The 22,888-nt window shown below is 43.1% G+C and overlaps 1 protein-coding gene across 6 annotated transcripts in view; it reads left to right on the plus strand.

The window, feature by feature from the left end:
- Nucleotides 1-22,888, plus strand: part of LOC135514260 (ras GTPase-activating protein nGAP-like) — an 88,126-nt gene that overhangs the window by 18,654 nt on the left and 46,584 nt on the right. For 4 of the 6 annotated variants that reach the window (XM_064937620.1, XM_064937635.1, XM_064937626.1 and 1 more), the window contains exons 1-3: nt 3,868-4,591; nt 18,710-18,837; nt 19,108-19,231. In XM_064937620.1, coding sequence (XP_064793692.1) covers nt 4,048-4,591; nt 18,710-18,837; nt 19,108-19,231 — 796 coding nt within the window. In that variant the 5' untranslated portion in view covers nt 3,868-4,047. Of the gene's footprint in view, nt 1-3,867; nt 4,592-18,709; nt 18,838-19,107; nt 19,232-22,888 lie in introns of those variants that run through there. The other 2 variants (XM_064937658.1, XM_064937651.1) reach the window with 2 other exon arrangements.

Genomic DNA, 22,888 nt, shown 5'->3' on the forward strand with positions numbered 1-22,888 from the left:
TGATGGGAAGATGGATGGAGCCAAATACAGGACCATTCAGGAAGAAAACCTGATGGAGTCTGCAAAAGACCTGAGACTGGGACGGAGATTTGTCTTCCAACAAGACAATGATCCAAAACATAAAGCAAAATCTACAATGGAATGGTTCAAAAATAAACATATCCAGGTGTTGGAATGGGGCGGCAGGGTAGCCTAGTGGTTAGAGCGTTGGATTGGTAACCGAAAGGTGCAAGTTCAAATCCCCGAGCTGACAAGGTACAAATCTGTCGTTCTGCCCCTGAACAGGCAGTTAACCCACTGTTCCTATAAGAATTTGTTCTTAACTGACTTGCCTAGTAAAATAAAGGTACAAAAAAAAGAAAAATAGAATGGCCAAGTAAAAGTCCAGACCTGAATCCAATCGAGAATCTGTGGAAAGAACTGAAAACTGCTGTTCACAAATGCTCTCCATCCAACCTCACTGAGCTCGAGCTGTTTTGCAAGGAGGAATGGGGAAAAAATGTCAGTCTCTCGATGTGCAAAACTGATAGAGACATACCCCAAGCGACTTACAGCTGTAATCGCAGCAAAAGGTGGCGCTACAAAGTATTAACTTAAGGGGGCTGAATAATTTTGCACGCCCAATTTTTCAGTTTTTGATTTGTTAAAGTTTGAAATATCCAATAAATGTCGTTCCACTTCATGATTGTGTCCCACTTGTTGTTGATTCTTCACAAAAAAATACAGTTTTATGTCTTTATGTTTGAAGCCTGAAATGTGGCAAAAGGTCGCAAAGTTCAAGGGGGCCGAATACTTTCGCAAGGCACTGTATAGTATAGGCTGTTTTTAGCCTTCAGCCTTTATATAACCATATTAATTAATTTATGTACAATATTCTGCCTATATGAACAAATGTATATAGTCCTAGGTTACAATATTCTACCCATATGAACACTTATTTTAGGCCATAACTGAACCAGTTTCGGTAGTCTATATACTAAGGAAATATTGTGCCACTTGTGACACAGCCATGCTTTTCTTTCTTCTAAAACTAAAGCATCCATATCAAGGTTTTCAATCGTCAGTCTTGCTGTGGTGGGTTTCAAGTTGTGCTCCCTCCATTTCTGTCTCTGATAAGGATGTGCACTCCAATAAGCCCCGATGACAAAGGCAAGGCGTAGTGACTATGGCCTGTAGCTAGCCCCCAGTGGGACTCCTCTCCCATTTCCTCTCTGATCACAGAGGACTGGGGCCCAGCCAGGGCACCGCATTTAGCAGGACACATGAATATTTATGACACCATGCCATTCAGTTCGTGGTGGCCGGCAGCCGAGTGAGTGACATACAGTGGGGAGAACAAGTATTTGATACACTGCTGATTTTGCAGGTTTTCCTACTTACAAAGCATGTAGAGGTCTGTATTTTTTTTATCATAGGTACACTTCAACTGTGAGAGACGGAATCTAAAACAAAAATCCAGAAAATCACATTGTATGATTTTTAAGTAATTCATTTGCATTTTATTGCATGACATAAGTATTTGATAACCTACCAACCAGTAAGAATTCCGGCTCTCACAGACCTGTTCGTTTTTCTTCCTGTTCTCCACTCATTACCTGTATTAACTGCACCTGTATTAACCTCACCTGTTTGAACGCGTTACCTGTATAAAAGACACCTGTCCACACACTCAATCAAACAGACTCCAACCTCTCCACAATGGCCATGACCAGAGAGCTGTGTAAGGACATCAGGGATAAAATTGTAGACCTGCACAAGGCTGGGATGGGCTACAGGGCAATAGGCAAGCAGCTTGGTGAGAAGGCAACAACTGTTGGAGCAATTATTAAAAAATGGAAGAAGTTCAAGATGACGGTCAATCACCCTCGGTCTGGGGCTCCAAGCAAGATCTCACCTCGTAGGGCATCAATGATCATGATGAAGGTCAGCCCAGAACTACATGGCAGGACCTGGTCAATGACCTGAAGAGAGCTGGGACCACAGTCTCAAAGAAAACCATTAGTAACACACTACGCCGTCATGGATTAAAATCCTGCAGCGCACGCAAGGTCCCCCTGCCCAAACCAGCGCATGTCCAGGCCTGTCTGAAGTGTGCCAATGACCATCTGGATGATCCAGAGGAGGAATGGGAGAAGGTCATGTGGTCTGATGAGACAAAAATAGAGCTTTATGGTCTAAACTCCACTCGTCGTGTTTGGAGGAAGAAGAAGGATGAGTACAACCCCAAACACACCATCCCAACCATGAAGCATGGATGTGGAAACATCATTCTTTGAGGATGCTTTTCTGCAAAGGGGACATGACGACTGCACCGTATTGAGGGGAGGATGGATGGGGCCATGTATCGCGAGATCTTGGCAAACAACCTCCTTCCCACAATAAGAGCATTGAAGATGGGTCGTGGCTGGGTCTTCCAGCATGACAACGATCTGAAACACACAGCCAGGGCGACTAAGGAGTGGCTCCATAAGAAGCATCTCAAAGGTCCTGGAGTGGCCTAGCCAGTCTCCAACCTGAACCCAATAGAAAATCTTTGGAGGGAGCGGAAAGTCCGTATTGCCCAGCGACAGCCCCGAAACCTGAAGGATCTGGAGAAGGTCTGTATGGAGGAGTGGGCCAAAATCCCTGCTGCAGTGTGTGCAAACCTGGTCAAGAACTACAGGAAACATATGATCTCTGTAATTGCAAACAAAGGTTTCTGTACCAAATATTAAGGTCTGCTTTTCTGATGTATCAAATACTTATGTCATGCAATAAAATGCAAATTAATTACTTTGTCATACAATGTGGTTTTCTGGATTTTTGTTTTAGATTCCGTCTCTCACAGTTGAAGTGTACCTATGATAAAAATTACAGACCTCTACATGCTTTGTAAGTAGGAAACCCTGCAAAATTGGCAGTGTATCAAATACTTGTTCTCCCCACTGTATAAGCCACATGGTCGACGTCATGTGGTAGTTGATGATGGAAAATGCCACAGTGGCTGGGATGAATGGATGTTATGATTGATATTTGAGGAATGACTCCAATAACCAACATTTTGTGAATGCTAGTAATGGGTATTGAATAGGAAGTATACCCATGAGAACATGTGTAATCAAAACATTTTCCATGTTCAGGACCACTTCACTGTGGAATTGCCAGTGCTGCACTTTTCGCTCTTAACTTGATGAGTGTATGCGCTAAACAACTTCAGCATCCATTGACACACAGTCCCCATCATGGATACTGTTATGTTCCCCGGCGTTAAAGACACCCCCTCCAGTTCCCCGGAGTTAATGGCACTCCCTTGACAATCATAAATTGTTTGAATTACTTACTAATGCTCCATCTCCTGTTTTTAAATTAGGCGTACTTGAAATGTCAAAAGGCATAATGTTTTTTTCTTTTGCTCTCAAGTGTAACGTTGGTTAATTATGCCCTACAACTAAAAACCCCTCTGGAGGTCTTCTTCACACTTACATTTTAAATGTGTGAAGGACTCCAGTGAATGGCAGAGGTCTAATTTAATTTAGCCGACATAATGTGTTTTGTAGCAAATGGATTGCAGCAGTATTGTGGCCTATTTATGCTGTCTAGACTGTTATGCTGACAGTGAAGTTACACAATGTACGTAATGCAATATTTTGTTGGAACATCTGATTGAGAAACATTGCCTAGTCTTCGGGGAGTTTGTGACGTCTATGAAAAATGTATATTCATATCATGGCGCAGTAATGACAACAACAACAAAAAAAATCTTGACTGTTGATACGGAAAACCACAACCTGAGGCCTACAGTATAATAGCATCTGATTGGAGCGTCTAAGGAAGCTTACGTATACATCTGACTCCCCACTTCCTCTCAGGAAGGCTACAGTCAGCCAGTAAGCAAGATACTGAACTCTCAGACCTGAAACGTACTACTCAAATACGGAACATTACCAATACACAAAGAAATGGTCGCTGTAGTCTGTTAAAATATTACAAAGCTGTCAACCAACCATCAGGTTTAGCAGCCATTCGATGGTGACCTTCATCTGAAAGCTTTTAGGTTTACATTCGATTATGAGTCTACCGAGAAAGTTTCCAGAGCACAGCAGACAATCCGGTCCGAAACCACCTCAGTTTGGCATGGAGGGTTCTTACCACTGGCACCATTACAGAACGCGCTGGCTGAAGCAGCACTCCAAGTCCTCTCCTGAGCAGCCACTGAGCGGCTACGAGTGGAGGACCTCTGCCAGGCTGACACCTAAAATACCAAACGTGCCGAGGTTGGACAGTAATGATCACATCGTAATGGAACCTATCCACTTCAGAGTATTGAGTCTCCCTAGGAGGACTACCACCACCAGCAGCAGTACCGGACCTGTGGAGCAGCACAGTGGGCAGGGGAGGATGCGCTCTCTGCGCTCCCTGATTCCCTACCAAAGGTCTGTGTCAGAGCCGGGGGCTGGCAGCAGCACAAAGCAGACTGCAGTCAGGAAGGTGCGCTTAGACGAGCAGGAGCAAAATGTCCCCTTTGTCCACGGCCTGTTGTCCTCTGTATCACAGAGGATCAGTAGAATTCTCAGCATCAAGGATGAGCCAGACCCTGAGAACCAAGTGCCTGGTAGGAGAGCTCTCTCTCTACTCTCTCTACTCTCTCACTCAGTCACTCACTCTCTCAATCTCTCAATTCAATTTAAGGGGCTTTATTGGCATGGGAAACGTGTTTAACATTGCCAAAGCAAGTGAGGTAGATAATATACAAAAGTGAAATAAACAATAAAATTACACATACAGAAGTTTCAAAAGAAAAGACATTAAAATGTCATTATGTATATTTACAGTGTTGTAACAATGTACAAATGGTTCAAGTACACAAGAGAAAATAAATTAGCATAAATATGGGTTGTATTTACAATGGTGTTTGTTCTTCACTTGTTGCCCTTTTCTTGTGGCAACAGGTCACAAATCTTGCTGCTGTGATGGCACACTGTGGAATTTCACCCAGTAGATATGGGAGTTAATCAAAATTGGGTTTGTTTTCGAATTCTTTGTGTATCTGTGTAATCTGAGGGATATGTGTCTCTAATATGGTCATACATTGGGCAGGTTAGGAAGTGCAGCTCAGTTTCCACCTCATTTTGAGGCTATGTGCACATTGCCCAGTCTGCTTTTGAGAGCCATGTCTGCCTATGGCGGCCTTTCTCAATAACAAGGCTATGTTCACTGAGTCTGTACATAGTCAAAGCTTTCCTTAAGTTTGGGTCAGTCATAGTGGTCAGGTATTCTGCCACTGTGTACTCTCTGTTTAGGGCCAAATAGCATTCTGTTTACTCTGTTTTTTTTGTTAATTCTTTCCAATGTGTCAAGTAATGATCTTTTTGTTTTCTCATGATTTGCTTGGGTCTAATTGTGCTGCTGTCCTGGGGCTCTGTGGGGTGTGTCTCTCTCTCTCTCTCTCTCTGTCCATCCTCTTTAGATTGACATAGGGACAATTATTCTAATAGTGCCCAATTTAGATTTATGTTGCTATTATTTACTGCAATACAGGTGTGCACATTTTAGTCATTTAGAAGATACCATTAACCAGAGTGACTTACAATAGTGAGTGCATACATTTTCATACAGCGCCATGCTCTGCCAACTGAGCTACAAGGGACTACTGTGCATTTTCAGATATTTCCTCTGTGCTGTGGGGAGGAGTCTGCTGCTAATTGATAGTAAGGGATCTGCCTTTGGCCTGCCTTTCCAATAAAGGACTAGATATTCACAATTTAATTGACTGAAATCCTGTAATGCTCAACCAAAGAGCAGGGTGTATGAACATTTTTTGCTGGAGGTTAATGCTAATTGGATTTTCTAACTAAACTATCACATGACATGTAATACTCTGAGGCTCAAAAAAAGAATGACTGCATTTTGTCTTCCTATTCCCGACAACCTACATGAAAAGGAAGAAATATCTTGCCTGAAAATTGCTAGATCGTTTCTGATCTGAAGAACCATGGTATTTTATTTCCCATCAGCATATGAGAATTGAGCGGTGCGTGATCGTCCTGTTGATTTGTCATGCTGAAATGAATGGAAACATTCGCGGATATCTTTCACCCCACAGCACATCTGCAGTGTGTCTGCTCAGGTCACACATGCATTTAGGCCAACTGTAATTCAAGAGCAGAAATGACAATGCTTATTCAACCGTGGTTTGGCGTTCTTCTATTTCATGTTCCTGAAATGAGTCATAAGGGAACATTGGGGCCAGATTTCCTCAAAAAGAACAGTTGTAGGGTTGGTTAGGACTGATGTGTTACATTGGCTTTTGTAGGGGAAAACACACTTTGGTGATTTAAATTTCACTTCCTTATGTTAAAAAATGCATTTTACCAAGACAAATGTGGTTATTCATGTTCTGAATCGTTCAGTAGGGTCTTTCTCTAACATGTCATTAACATTGTATCCAAAAAATTGGATTTAATAAAGTAATACATCCGATAATAAGCACTGAGCACTGTTGACATAAGGGTGCGGGTTTCTCTTTTGAGGATTTTACATTTTGTGGTCGTGGCCGTCTTCAATGTTGTTTCCGCGTGTCGCAAAAGCAAAGTTAGCGTGACACGAGCTGAATTGAAAATAAAAAGCCTGGAATTTCACACAGACGCTTGTTTTTGGAAAAATAAAAGTAAAAAGAATTTCAAATTCATATGTAAAGCGTGCACAAAAATATGAAAATACTTTTGAACGGATTATGATGGTGATATAAGGTTTGGACCATTGGTTTTCTTTGAGGATTATCTACGCAATGAACATTTTTTTTACCCATTGGTCTAAAGGTGCGTTTTTGATTGGACACCCTAGCTTTTGTGTAATAAGTCTCACGACACTGTGGTCTAAGATGTGTAAATATTCCTACTTTTTCTAAGGGTCTGAAGGTGTAGTCCACTAGGCCCTGTGGACAATTTACGCTGTCACAAAAATGGCTTCCCTGTGTATTTGTAACATGTTTAGTTTATTGGGGAGAGGGGGGTGGGGGGTGAGGATATGTAGGGGGGTGGGGGAGGGTATTGCCTGAGTGGTAATGATCCTTATTATGCAGCAGTGTTCTCAAACATTTCAACATAAGTGTAAGGAAGCCTCCATGGAGCCCGCTGTACAAGCCTGTAACTGTAGGCTCACTATGACATGAAACCACAATGCTCTCCATTTGATGTTTCACTTCTGCTTGATAGTGTAAGCAACGTGGGCTTCCTCATTGTAGATTCACAGAACCTCCCTCAGGCCTGCCTACATTTCTCACACCAAGCAGTCAGCTGAGGCTTCTCTCATGAAAATGAATTGAAACTAATCCGAATTGGAGGACAATAAAACTGTATGCATCCATGTGCCTGAACTAAAAGTGTTCAGTTAGTCTCATGCCTCCCGCCTGTTCTGTGATAAACCTAAATTAGATTGCCTTGCGTATCTTCCACACAAACATATTACATTTCAAAGGTTGGTTGCTCACAAAAACAGAGCCTGCTGAATGCGGAGGGGAAACCGCATTAGCCCACCTTTCGTATGCAAATGCCCCTCTGCAAATAAATGTACCATGCTAAAACAAAAAGAATGTGGCAGCAGCACCTAAGAGCTCATTAACCTTTCAAAGCTCGGGCCAACGTTTGCATCCAGTCCTGGGAAAACTAACCGTAGCTTTGCATTTAATTTGGGGCATCTACCGGAATGAGGCCTGGTAGGGGGGAGGGGGGGGGGGGCTTTATGTATTAAAAGAGACATCTGTTGTGATGGGCCACTGTTCTGAAAAAGGGAAGAATTTGTGTGTCAGATATGCACAACGTGCTTGTGTGTCTGTCTGTGCACCTCTTCACTGAACGATTAACCTATGCTTATCTAATAGGCTTAACGTGATAAGAAATGACATTGGGTGATTCCCTATGGGCCCTGTTCAAAAGTAGTGCTCTATATAGTGAGTAGTGTGCCATTTGGGATGCACGCATTATCCCTCACCTTTGACCTCAGAGACTCCACCCCTTCCCATGCTCCAAGCACAGAGGGTTGACCCTTTTGAAACAAGGAAAAAAGAAGCCCATGCAAATGTGAGAAACCTCACTAATGGCAGCGTATTTAAATATTTAACAATGTCATTGAGTTCTGGAGTGAGCTCACCACAGGAACAAAGAGCATTTATCCCCATCATCCTGCACTGAATACAAATTATTTATTGTGACTGTTTTTGGACAGCTAGAAATACTTGTCCCATGAGGTACCTATGGCTATGTAGGTAGGACTAATGTATATTTTATATATACATATATATACAGTGCCTTGCGAAAGTATTCGGCCCCCTTGAACTTTGCGACTTCACAACAGTATCTCGGACCTGCCTGGTGTGTTCCTTGTTCTTCATGATGCTCTCTGCGCTTTTAACGGACCTCTGAGACTATCACAGTGCAGGTGCATTTATACGGAGACTTGATTACACACAGGTGGATTGTATTTATCATCATTAGTCATTTAGGTCAACATTGGATCATTCAGAGATCCTCACTGAACTTCTGGAGAGAGTTTGCTGCGCTGAAAGTAAAGGGGCTGAATAATTTTGCACGCCCAATTTTTCAGTTGTTGATTTGTTAAAAAAGTTTGAAATATCCAATAAATGTCGTTCCACTTCATGATTGTGTCCCACTTGTTGTTGATTCTTCACAAAAAAATACAGTTTTATATCTTTATGTTTGAAGCCTGAAATGTGGCAAAAGGTTGCAAAGTTCAAGGGGGCCGAATACTTTCGCAAGGCACTGTATATATACACACACACACACACACACACACACAGTTGAAGTCGGAAGTTTACATACACCTTAGCCAAATACATTTAAACTCAGTTCTTCACAATTCCTGACATTTAATCAGAGTAAAAATTCCCTGTTTTTAGGTCAGGTTGAATCACCACTTTATTTTAAGAATGTGAAATGTCAGAATAGTAATAGAGTGATTTATTTCAGCTTTTATTTATTTCCTCACATTCTCAGTGGGTCAGACGTTTACATACATTCAATTAGTATTTGGTAGCATTGCCTTCAAATTGTTTAACTTGCGTCAACGATTTGGGGTTGCCTTCCACAAGCTTCCCACAATAAATATTGGCCCATTCCTCCTGACAGAGCTGGTGTAACGGAGTCAGGTTTGTAGGCCTCCTTGCTCACACACATGCTTTTTCAGTTCTGCCCACAGATTTTCTATAGGATTGAGGTCAGGGCTTTGTGATGGCCACTCCAATACCTTGACTTTGTTGTCCTCAAGCCATTTTGCCACAACTTTGGAAGTATGCTTGGGGTCAATGTCCATTTGAAAGACCCATTTTTAACCCAAGCTTTAACTTCCTGACTGATGTCTTGAGATGTTGCTTCAATATATCCACATAATTTTCCTATCTCATGATGCCATCTATTTTGTGAAGTGCACCAGTCCCTCTTGCAGCAAAGCACCCCCACAACATGATGCTGCCACCCCCGTGCTTCACGGTTGTGATGTTGTTCTTCTGCTTGCAAGCCTCCCCCTTTTTCCTCCAAACATAACGATGGTCATTATAGCCAAACAGTTCTATTTGTGTTTCATCAGACCTGTGACATTTCTCCAAAAAGTACCATCTTTGTCTCCATGTGCAGTTGCAAACCGTAGTCTGTCTTTTTTGTTGTGGTTTTGGAGCAGTGGCTTCTTACTTGCTGAGTGGCCTTTTAGGTTATGTTGATATGGACTCGTTTTTACTGTGGATATAGATACTTTTGTACCCGTTTCCTCCAGCATCTTCACAAGGTCCTTTGCTGCTGTTCTGGGATTGATTTGCACTTTTTGCACCAAAGTATGTTCATCTCTAGGAGACAGACCGCGTCTCCTTCCTGAGTGGTATGACGGCTGCGTGGTCCCATGGTGTTTATATTTGCATACTATAGTTTGTACAGATGAACGTGGTACCTTCAGGCATTTGGAAATTGCTCCCAAGGATGAACCAGACTTGTAGAGGTCAACAATTTATTTTCTGAGTTCTTGTCCGATTTTTCCATGATGTCAAGCAAAGAGGCACTGAGTTTGAAGGTAGGCCTTGAAATACATCCACAGGTACACCTCCGATTGACTCAAATGATTTAGAAGCCTATCAGAAGCTTCTAAAGCCGTGACATAATTTTCTGGAATTTTCCAAGCTGTTTGAAGGCACAATCAACTTAGTGTATGTTAACTACCAACTGGAATTGTGATACAGTGAATTATAAGTGAAATAATCTGTCTGTAAACAATTGTTGGAAAAATGACTTGTGTCATGCACAAAGGAGATGTCCCAACCAACTTGCCAAAACTATAGTTTGTTAACAAGGAATTTGTGGATTCGTTGAAAAATTAGTTTTAATGGCTCCAACCTAAGTGTGTGTAAAATTCAGACCTCAACTGTATATATCTTTACATTTTATAAACGTGAACTTTCCAATTCTTCGCGCTGCGGTCTATGGCACTGCATCTCAGTTGAAGAGGTGTCACTAGGAGTCCCTGGTTCGATTCCAGGCTGTATCACATCCAGCCGCGATTGGGAGTCCCATAGGGCGACGCACATTTGGCCCAGCGTCTTACGGGTTTAGCCGGGGTAGCCCTTCATTGTAAATAAGAATTTGTTCTTAACTGACTTGCCTAATTAAGTAAAGGTTAAATAAAAAAAATGAAAAATATATCCAGACATGTCTGTGGGCTGAGCTTGTAAAACAATTTCACTCACTCCAGTAGCGCTGTGCATTTAATAGAATGGAATGGGACTTATTTTTAGGACTTTTTATGGTGCATGAACATGCCCATCTCGATTGTGAATGTCAGCATTGAAGCTAGCTGAATTCCTGTCATGTTCCTTTACTCATGCATGCCTGATTAGAAATGGAGTGCCACTGCTTTGCCGAGATAAGTTGTTTATGCTCAGATAGTCATACATTCATTCACATATACATCTATCCTCTGTATTGGCCTCCCGAGTGGCACAGCGGTCTAAGGCACTGCATCTCAGTGCTAGAGGTGTCACTTCAGACATCCTGGTTCAAATCCAGGCTGTATCACAACCGGCTGTGATTGGGAGTCCCATAGGCGGCGCACAATTGGCTCAGTGTCGTCCTGGTTTTGCCGGTGTAGGCCGGCATTGTAAATAAGATTTTGTTCTTAACTGACTTGCCTAGTTAAATAAAAAAACATGTTTTAGATGTGCAATTATCTAAATATGACACTTGTGCAAATTACTATAAAAAGCACTGGGCTCTAGGTATCTTTTTGTGATGATTGTGAGGCAGGGGTGAGTTTGTGGCTAGAACTGAGGCCTCGCCGCGCAGTTTTGAATCACTTGACTCCTCTAAAAGGAAACTATTTTCATGAAGCTCACCTAGTAATAACCAGGCTGCTGTCTGTTGTAACCTATGCCATAGAGATGAACAATGATTTATCTATATGGCCAATGCTGCTTTATAATATATTATCTTTGGGGAAAGCAACAGTATGTAAAGTGCGTCCCAAATGGCACCCTATGACCAGGGCCCATAGGGAATAGAGACGCAACCCTAGTTTGTCTAGTGTCTTCCTACCCCCTTCAGGGAGCAGCTGGTCAGAGAGCGAGAACACCTTACTGTGATTACAGATAGCCCTCTATACTAAGAAAGCATAACAAAAAACCCTGAATCATCCTCCACTCTGTGGTCCCACATGGCTTACAGCTGGAATGCCACACAATTCAATAAAGACAGGGCCACATTCACGAGCCAATCAGTTAATTGCAATAATTTCAGGCTCCACCTCTATCGCTCCAGCTACCAATTACTGTTGTTAATATGCAATGTTCTTGAATAGCTTGCTTTTGTCTTCTGGGATACAAAGGCCTGCATTTCAGCTATTGTAGTTAAGCCCCTGTAATATAGGGAGAACAATACAGCTATTATGTCCTATTCCCAATTTTGTGGTGAGTTTTTTTTTCTTTAGTGACAGACTGCGTGCGTGTAGCTGTGTACAGTAGGTCAGTTTCAGTACCACACCTCTCTCTGTTTGTGTCTGTTTGTATTCTAAACCCTCCTCTCTTTCCTCCCTCTCTCCACCTGTTGGCCAGGTTTTCTGGATAAAGGAGATGTCAGGCCATTGTCATTGGAGGAGCTGCTTTTATTTACTGGTTGCCACAGCGACCTGGCTATTGCTTACACATAGGTATAGGTTGGTCTCTGTCTGTGTAGGGCTTGAGGTTAAGATTGTTGGCGCACACAGAGCATCCTCTATTGCCCTATGTAGTAGAGGCTCTGGGTGTGGACCCACCTGGCAGCAAACACTATGGGAATTAAGTGTGGCGAAATGTATTACGCTTTTACCGGGTTGCAGCCTAAAATGTAGGCTTATGTCCCACGTGATAATTGTGTTATGTTATTCGGCGTGGTGAGTCACCCTTGAGCTAAAGATCGTTGTTTTTTTAGATGTCTTTAAACAAGTGGTAAATGCCTCCAAACAGTTTCCCCCCATCAGAAAGAAAACACTGCGTGAGCACTGTGGTAATTTGGCAGGATATTCCCCACCATATTTAAGATTTCCAAACAGCTGCTACTTCCCTGTTTTTAATCACAGCCGTAAGCAAATTCAGTAGGCTTATAGTCTACTTCTGGAGAGGTCAAAACCAAACAAACTTTTTTTTTTCTCAAGAAACCATGTTCGCCTTTAAGCTTTTTTCCTGGGAAAATAGAAGTGAATTCTCTAGTTTGAGCCGCAAAGGAGAAGTTCAAGATCCTATATGCCGACAGCATTACAAATAGGTCTGTGTGTGTGAATGTCTGTGTGTCTGTGTTAGGGTTTCAGTTAGGAAAATGAGGTGCTGGACATTTGACCAGCCGTTCTTTTTTTTCAGAAATTTGGGAAATCTGCCAGACAAATATGCATTGGGTGCGTGACCTGATTAGGGTGTCCACCCACGGTGCTCAGAATGATAGACATCCCATTTAGGTTATATAGTAATTCATATTAATAAAACTTGCAAGTCAAGGACACAACGATGTGCGAACGGTTCTTCTTACCGAATTCGGATGTGCAGTTTTACTTTTCCTCAGTCAACAAGACAAGTAACGAACAGTAAAATCACTAGCCTATGCCAATTTACTATCCCCCATAGTAGAAAAGTTTACTTATTCTGTTAGTCAGCTTGTCAATAAAGAAATGGACTCTGGGACAGTTGTGGGAAGATGGATTCCAAATTCATACAACCAGTAGGCCTATGCTACATAAACAACATGTTAAAAAGCAATGAGTCTGATGCAACAGATCAGAACGTTTAGCTTAAAATGCTGATAAACAATTTCTTCACATTATAGTGCAGCAATGCCCACAACGCAGTAGGCAGTTGTTCCATAATGTAATTAGCAGGAATTCGTTGTCAAAAGGGCACTGCCCGTGTGCGCAGTTTCATGTGACAGAGATGTAAAAAAAAATATCCATTAGAAATGTTGAGAGAGGAGTTCTAATAGGCTACTTTGAAGCAAGGTAAGACATGTTTCATAATATGTATTAAAAGAGTTCACGTTTCAAACAATGAAGTATTTATTTTTCTGAATGCATAGCCTACTGCCTCCAGGTCATTGCAAAGGGTCGTGTGAGGTGAAGCCTGCCTTCCTTTGTTTGAGATGCTGCTGCAGCTCTCGCGCTGTCTGACAGATTTTCTGCTTAAAGACTCAATCTGTATGCTGTATGCGTGTGATTGAATAAGATGCATTACAAATATACTTTGGTCTACACACACAGCAATTTAATTCCACTAAATTATGCAAATGAACCTATAGAACGATAAGCATGACCAGGCAAATAGATATCCATCAATGAAAATGCTAAAAAACATTATTTTCCAAATAGTATTTTTCTCTTCTCCTGGACAATTGGCCGGTGGCAATTAAGTTTTTCGTCTTTTTTAATTTTTATAGGCCAAAAGCCAGCTATTACCGGATAACGGAAACCCTGGTCTGTATGTATGTGTGTGTTGAGGACGATCTATCCTGTATTGGCAGTGATGAGCAACCAAAGTATGCCCCTGAAACCCCACCCTGGACAGGTGGTAGAACCTCACCCTGGTTCTCAGACATTCCAGACAGGCCTCTGGAGGGTTGGGTTTCACCCTGGCCATGTGGACTGGGCCTGGTCAGGGCCTGCAGCTGGACATCTCTGCCTGGTTGAGGACTGACCAGAGTATTCATAGATGCCACAAGTGCCAGTTGCCTTAGTTCCAGTCACACATTCTCTCTCTCCCCCGCTGTCCTCTCTTTCTGTCTTTCACACATGTATTGTAGACACACACCCAGTCAGAGGACCTCTGTTTCTCTCTTTCTGTCTTTCACACATGTATTGTTGACACACACCCAGTCAGAGGACCTCTGTTTCTCTCTTTCTGTCTTTCACACATGTATTGTAGACACACACCCAGTCAGAGGACCTCTGTTTCTCTCTTTCTGTCTTTCACACATGTATTGTAGACACAGACCCAGTCAGAGGACCTCTGTTTCTCTCTTTCTGTCTTTCACACATGTATTGTAGACACACACCCAGTCAGAGGACCTCTGTTTCTCTCACTGTTGCCACTATTTGTGTACTTTGCTTTGACCCCCTCCGGGTCACAAACTGGCAACGTTCTTTAACTTCCAGCTGGCAAGACTTCGCTGCTAATTGTTTTCAGACCCGTATGCCTCACAAACAAGCATATGGCAGTATGGGGGCTCAACTCTAGGACACCCACACAGTGACGACCTCATTACTCAATAACCAAAAGCATTACCTCTCTGTGAGCTGGGGAGCTGGTCTGATGATTTGTCTCCATTTCTTTTCTCCTGACGCTCACTTAGGCCAGGCAGCAATCACACACAGACAAACACACATACACACAGACACACAAACACACACACAGACACACACACACACACACACACACACACACACACACACACACACACACAGAGAAACTTCTCTCTTGTCTAGAGAAGTTGACTCTTTTGCTGCTTGTTGACTGTAACATCAGTGTTCCACTAGTGTATACACCCTTATGTTACACTAGAGAAATTGTTTCCATAGCTCGGGCTGACAGAGGAATTGTGAAGAGCAGAATCAACAACCTCTGCATAATCAACCCAGTTGCTTTGTGAGAAGGTGTTAAAGTTCAGAATCAGCCATTGTTATGTAAATGCATGGTGAAAAGTACCAGTGGTCTGGCTTTGGCCCCAAGTGAGAGCAGGTCCACTGGAGCCATGGCCCAAGTGAGACACTGGTATCGGCCCGCGTAGATGGATGGAGTCTTTTGGGTAAATCCTGGATGGAAATGTGCCATAAAAGTGGCTCTGATCATTAATGCTTTTCATTGAACTTACTGTAACTATTAAAGTGTCAGTGACAGATATAGGACCTTAAGCCCTCTGTCGGTCTGTTTCCAGGGGGGGGATGTTCAGTGAGGGGGAACGTGTTTCCTGTTCTGCCATTGAATTAACTGCTTTGTTGCACCCACACAACTCAGTACAAGTCCCCATCAGATTTTATAAACCACCAAATTCGTTTTTTGGGGTCTGATATCCCAGGCACAGATTAGGCCTAGTCCTGGACAAAAGCATGCTGTGGAGATTCTTCATTGAAAGTGCTTTTTAGTCCAGGACTTGGTTTAGGGCCCATCCTGTGTCTGGGAAATCAGCCATTTTGATTGAATTAAAATCCGTCTTTGCTAGCCTACAGTTTTGCTGGTGTTGATCACATTGACATTGCTTATATAATTCATATTTCTTGGATATTCTACCACTTTATGAGTGCAAATGAAACCAAATCATATTATGCCTGTTTGAGTTGTCTCTGAAGTACTTGCTCTGCCTCAGTCCTGAAAATGGGATGGGGACATCAGATAGCATATGGTCTTAAACCAACCAGGCCAACAGGCTTCTGCAGTCGAGCATAGATGCGTTATATAGTGAGATGAATTTGCAACAGAAGTTTTCTGACTAAATGGTCACATCTACCGTAAATATATTTTTTTATTTAACGAGGCAAATCAGCTGAGAACAAATTCTTATTTACAATGACGGCCTACACCGGCCAAACCCGTACAACGCTGGGCCAATTGTGCACCGCCCTATGGGACTCCCAGTCACGTCCGGTTATGATGCAGCCTGTCAATAGACTGTTGGTAATTAGGCCTAGTTAGTGACGAGTGTAAGGGTTTCTGTGGATGTGGTAGTTGGATATTCTTACAGGAGAAACGCAGAATACTCCAATTTGTTTTTTACTCCTGCTTAGGTGAGACTATTTTGTGGAATTTGTGGCCGTCTTGAATTCCCTTGAGAAACGTGGCAATTTCACACAGTAGCCGGCTACATTTGAACAGTAGCAGGTGAGAGAAGATTCTGTTCTCTTGGGTGTTGAGGCAGTGAACCTTTGTGGTACATGATTTAATATGCATGCAGAAATATCTGGTAACGGGTACATTTCTTCTCTGTATAGACTACCATTGTACAGTACAGTGCTATCATGGGATGGGGAAAACAACGGTGGATGCAGTTTTATTCTTTTCAGTGTTGAAGATTTAATGACACACTGTTCCAGTGATGACACACTCAAGTTTAGTTCATTCTTTTGTCTCAAAATAACTTGAAGTCCCTGTGTTTCGGAAATGATGAGTGATAAATTGTACCGCATGTCTGAAAGAAAAGAATATCTCATTCCCTCTCGTCTGTAATCTGGGAAAGTTGGCCAGATTCAAAAGGAGCTGTGCTGTTCACTCCTCTCCAGTCAATTAGTCAACTGGCACAGAGTGTCTAATTTGAGCTCTCAGCTCACATACCCAAATGTTGAACATAAACAATGAATACATGCAGCCAACCATCCTATTCAAAGCAGCCTACTATCTCTGGATTACGTTCCCCCCTTGCCCACGTCTTCTATATTCCGTGTGTGTGTGTGTGTGTGTGAGTGTGTGTGTGTGGAGCAGTCTCCAACACAGTGCTGCGGCCAAAAGACAGCACATTACCATCTCTAGTCAGACACTATAAAAACATGTCTGTTTACTCTGTCATTACTTCCGTGTTTGGTGAGCCGGCGTTGTAAAAAACTATTTGCTATCAGCCCTCGTCATTGCACTCTGTCCTATTGTTCAGCACTCCTTATTGCTGTTGGAGTACATTACAGGGTTGTGGCCAGTTAACATGGAGGCGGGAGGGGCAGCATTGGTCTCCCAAATGGTACCCTATTCCCTACATAATGCACTACACTATATAAGGAATAGGGTGTCATTTGGGACGCTCCCAATGACCGACTTGCGAGGTAGTACATGAACCTCTGGGAATAGGGCCTCCTTTGGACTCAACCTTGTTAGTCAAAGGAGATTGATTACGCCTGAAGGGTCACCTATAGACCTATAGCCCTTCCCACTTATGCTTGGTGACATGGGGGCTGACCTATGCACTCTTATTCCACAACTACCCTGCACCAACCAGACAGCCAGCCTATCATCAGGCAGATGCACCCGGTGGTTTGATGAACCTTGAATACAACACTTATATTTAATATTTAATCCCAAAAAGCCCCCCTTGGCTTGCAATGACCTCATCAACTATAATTGCCTGCCTGCTGTGTCTGCTGCCTCCTAAAACATTGTTTGCATCTCAAATACCACCCTATTCCCTATATAGTGAATTATGGACACAGGTCAAAAGTAGTGCATTATATAGGGGACAGTGCGCCATTTGTGACGGAACCATCTCACCAGTAGGGAAAAGGTCACATCCTGCAGAAGACATCCTGTAGGAGCAGTGAGGTAGTTAATGGACACAAGGCAGTGCACCTCATCACATAATGATGGGTTGACCGACAGCGGTGAATGAATGAAGCAATAAGGCCCGAGGAGGTGTGGTATATGGCCAATGTACCATGCCTAAGGGCTGTTCTTATGCATGACGAAACGCGGATACACCACAAACCCCCGAGGTGCCTTATTGCTATTATAAACTGGTTACCAACGTAATTGGAACAGTAAAAATATACCACGGCTTTCAGCCAGTCACCATTCACATACTTTTGCAATAATTCTATTGCTAGGTTAGGTAGGCTATCAAGCTTGGTTTCAGGTATGATGATAACACATTGTTTATTGAGCAAGGGGATTAAACTCCACACACGGCAATGTTTTTATTGTATGACAAGGTATGGATTCACCTTTTCCAGTTTTGTATGTCAGTGGATAATGTAGGCTTAGTTGTGTTTAATATCCCCCCATATAATCAATATTAAATTAATCTATATAGGATGTAATTGAAGGCCTGCAGTACCCTGACAGCGTGAAATCCATTCTTTGTTGCAGAGGACAACTCTGCCCTCTACAGACAAGCTGTGATGACTTCACCTTATTTTCTCTGGGCTCAACAGAGTTGGTGCTAATTCAATTTCCTACCTAATGCTGGTTCCTCTCAGTCAGTGGGATCAACAATACAGCTGTGTCTCGTGATGATCTATTTTCTGTTAGGCAGCAGACTTTGATCAGTCAAAGTGAGGCATAGCCCAAAAAGCAGTTCACTTCAGTGTGGCATCCTATCATTGCATACAAAAGGTGGTGTATAAAGTAAAGTTGAAAGGGTGAAGAGAATGTTCCTAAACTTTTTAAAGTTGAGTATCTTCCTGATTTACTGTGAGATCTTCTGTGCTGCTTACTCCCTCCTGAGGTGTCTTTCTTCTCCCCTCTGTGCAGATGTGAAGGGACCACCCACACACCGCTTTTCCTGCGGCCAGTCGCCCTACTCCGAGACCAGTATGTGGGAGAGGAAGTACTGCATCCTGACTGATAGCCAGCTCATCCTGCTCAATAAAGAGGAAGAGGTGAATAAAGTTCCACCTAATACTACCCCTCTTATACCACCATGCACACACACCATTTCAGAGGAACAAAGCAAGGTGTGGATAGTGAGGGGGCTGAATCTGACATCTTATCTCTAAAAATCTATCCCGTCTTCTGTGTGTGCAGGAAACATTTACATTTTAAGAGAAGACCTTAATATTGTATGTCCCAGGCTGATCGTGGTCCTAAGCTACTAGGAAAACTATTACTTATTCAGTATACATACTATAGAAATAAATGTGATTTTTCAGATGCCAGGTGAGGTGGTTGATAATCCGACAGAGTCGTCAAAGAGCAGGAGCCTGCGTCGGACAGTCAGTGTTCCATCAGAGGGACAGTTCCCAGAGTTCCAGGCAGAGGGCGCCTCCATTCTAGGTAAGACTGCCACAGACTGAAGAGGAGAGGAGGAAGCATATACAGGGCATTTGGAAAGTATTCAGACCCCTTCCCCTTTTCCATATTTTGTTACATTAGAGCCTTATTCTAAAATGGATTGAATAAAAAAAAATCCTCATCAATCGACACACAATACCCCATAATGAGAAAGTGAAAAGTGAATAACAAATACCTTATTTACGTAAGTATTCATACCCATTGCTATGAGACTCTAAATTGAGCTCAGGCATCCTGTTTCCGTTGATCATCATTGAGATGTTTCTACAATTTGATTGGAGTCGACCTGTGGTCAATTCAATTGATTGGAAATTATTTGGAAAGGCACACACCTATCTATATAAGGTCCCACAGTTGACAGAACATGTCAGAGCAAAAACCAAGCTATGAGGTCAAAGAAATTGTCCTTAGAGCTCCGAGACAAGATTGTGTCGAGGCACAGATCTGGGGAAGGGTGCGAAAAAAATTCTGCAGCATTGAATGTCCCCAAAAACACAGTGGCTTCTATCATTCTTAAATGGAATAAGTTTGGAACCACCAAGACTCTTCCTAGAGCTGGCTGCCCAGCCAAACTGAGCAATCGATGGAGAAGGGCCTTGGTCAGGGAGGTGACCAAGACCCTGATGGTCACTCTGACAGAGCTCCAGAGTTCCTCTGTGGAGATGGTAGAACCTTCCAGAAAGACAACCATCTCTGCAGCACTCCACCAATCAAGTCTTTATAGTAGACTGGCCAGACGGAAGCCACTCCTCAGTAAAATGCATGGCAGCCCACTTAGAGTTTTCCAAAAGGCACCTAAAGGACTCTAACCATGAGAAACAAGATTCTCTAGTCTGGTGAAACTAAGATTTGAACTCTTTAGCCTGAATGCCAAGCGTCACGTCTGGAGGAAACCTGGCACCATCCCTCCAGTGAAGCATGGTGTTGGCAGCATCATGCTGTGGGGATGTTTTTACAGGACATCTGCAGGGACTGGGAGACTTGTCAGGATCTAGGGAAAGATGAACGGAGCAAAGTACAAAGAAATCCTTCATGAAAACCTGCTCCAGGATGGTCAGGACCTCAGACTAGGGCGAAGGTTCATCTTCCAACAAGACAACGGCCCTAAGCACACAACCAATACAATGTCCTTGAGTGGCCCAGCCAGAGCCCGGACTTGAACCCGATCGAACATCTCTGGAGAGACCTGAAAATAGCTGTGCCGCGACGCTCACCATCCAACCTGACAGAGCTTGAGAGGATCTGTATAGTCCCTATGCCTAAGAATACTAAGGTAACCTGCCTAAATGACTACCGACCCGTAGCACTCACGGCTGTAGCCATGAAGTGCTTTGGAAGGCTGGTCAATGCTCACTTCAACACCATCATCCCAGAACCTCTAGAGCCACTCCCAATTTGCATACCCCAACAGATCCACAGATGATGCAATCTTTATTGCACTCCACAGTGCCCTTTCCCACCTGGACAAAAGAAACACCTACGTGAGAATGTTTTTCTGGCTGTGTGGTGCCAGGATAACAACCTCTCCCTCAACGTGATCAAGACAAAGAGATAATTGTGGACTACAGGAAAAGGAAGGACCCAGCACGCCCCCATTCTCATTGACGGGGCTGTAGTGGAGCAAGTTGAGAGCTTCAAGTTCCTTGGTGTCCACATCACCAACAAACTAACATGGTCCAAACACACCAAGACAGTAGTGAAGAGGGCACGACAAAGTCTTATTCAGGAGACTGAAAAGATCTGGCATGGGTCCTCAGTTCCTCAATGTTCTACAGCTGCACCATTTAGCGCATCCTGACTGGTTGCATCACTGCCTGGTACGGCAACTGCTCGGCCTCCGACCGCAAGGCACTACATAGGGTAGTGCGTACGGTCCAGTACATCACTGGGGCCAAGCTTCCTGCCATCCAGGACCTCTATACCAGGCCGTGTCAGAGGAAGGCCCTAAAAATGGTCAAAGACTCCAGCCACCCTAGTCATAGACTGTTCTCTTTTATACTGCCCGGCAAGCGGTACCGGAGCGCCAAGTCTGTGCCCAAAAGGCTTCTTAGCAGCGTCTACGCCCAAGCCATGAGACTCCCGAACAGCTAATCAAATGCCTTCCCAGACCATTTGCATTGTCCTGCCCCTCCCTCATTTACGCTGCTGTTACTCTCTGGTTATTATCTATTCAGAGTCACTTTAACTCTACCTACATGCACATATTACCTCAATTACCTCGACTAACCGGTGCCCCCCGTACATTGATCCTGTACTGGTACCCCGTGTATATAGAAGAAAAAGAAACGCACACCTATTAAGACGAGGTGCTGGCTAGCGGAGTAGAAACTTGAAAATAAAAGAGAGCCGCACACTCTTGGAGCTCAGATGCCAAAATTTAATACCAACGTTTCGACAGCCAAGCTGTCTTCATTAGGGTATAATCACAAACACTGCGGGATGACTCGTTTATATAGTGTCAAAGGACACAGGTGTCTGTAATCATGGCCAGGAGTGGCCTAATATCATTGGTTAATAATCAAATATTAAAATGTCATACAAAGAACAGCATACAAATGGATAGCATACGATCATAGATTAATTTGACTATACAAGTTTACACACAATTACAATGGCAAAGTCACAATAATCACAAGAATGGCTTCAGATCAAAGTCTACGTTGAGACCAAAGGGCGCAAGGGTCTTTAAATTAAAGATCCAGGCAGCCTCTCGGTTTAACAATAAATGATCAAGGTCACCCCCTCTCCAAGGGAGGGTGGCATGTTCGATGCCAATATAACGCAGAGACGAAATCGAGTGGCCTGCCTCCAAGAAGTGGGCCGCAACTGGATAAGTCAAGTTTTTACACCTAATGGTGCTTCGATGCTCTGAGATACGTACTTTTAATTTGCGCTTTGTTTTACCTACATAATTTTTACCACAAGGACAAGTTATAAGATAAATAACTGCCTTAGTGGAGCACGTAATAACACCTTTTATTGGGATCGATTTCCCTGTTTGTGGGTGTTTGAAGGATCTACATTTATAAGTGCCATTGCATCGAGCACAGCCATTACATTTGTAATTTCCATCCAGTAGGGGCGCAAATAGACATTGTTCAGGAATATCTTGGGGTGGTAAATCAGAGTGTACCAATTGGTCTCTGAGATTTCTGCCCCGCGAGAATACGACAACGGGAAGGTCCGAAAACACATTACCGAGACTATCATCGGATTTTAGGATGTGCCAATGTTTGTGAACAATTCCCTTAATTTGTTCAGAGCACTTTGAACAGCGGGTAGTTAGAACGCAAGAATGCGTCTTTTTGCTAGACTGACCTTGAAAAAGGTCATGTCTCATTTTGTTTTGAATTTTCTCAATGGCAATATTAATCTGATCATTCTTGTAGCCCCTCTCCTTGAACTTTATTTCTGTCGAAATCGGACTGTTTTTTGCAAATTCTTTTGATTCGACAGAATTGGCTGTAGGGCAAACTGTTTTTCAAGGGAAGCGGGTGACAACTATCAGCCCTCAACAAACTGTTACGATCAGTAGGTTTCCTGTAAAGATCAGTGTATAAAACCTCAATTACCTCGACTAACCGGTGCCCCCCGCACATTGACTCTGTACTGGTACCCCGTGTATATAGCCTCGCTATT

The sequence above is a fragment of the Oncorhynchus masou genome, chromosome 3 (genome assembly GCF_036934945.1).
Source record: "Oncorhynchus masou masou isolate Uvic2021 chromosome 3, UVic_Omas_1.1, whole genome shotgun sequence".
In the NCBI taxonomy this organism is placed as follows: Eukaryota; Metazoa; Chordata; class Actinopteri; order Salmoniformes; family Salmonidae; genus Oncorhynchus; species Oncorhynchus masou.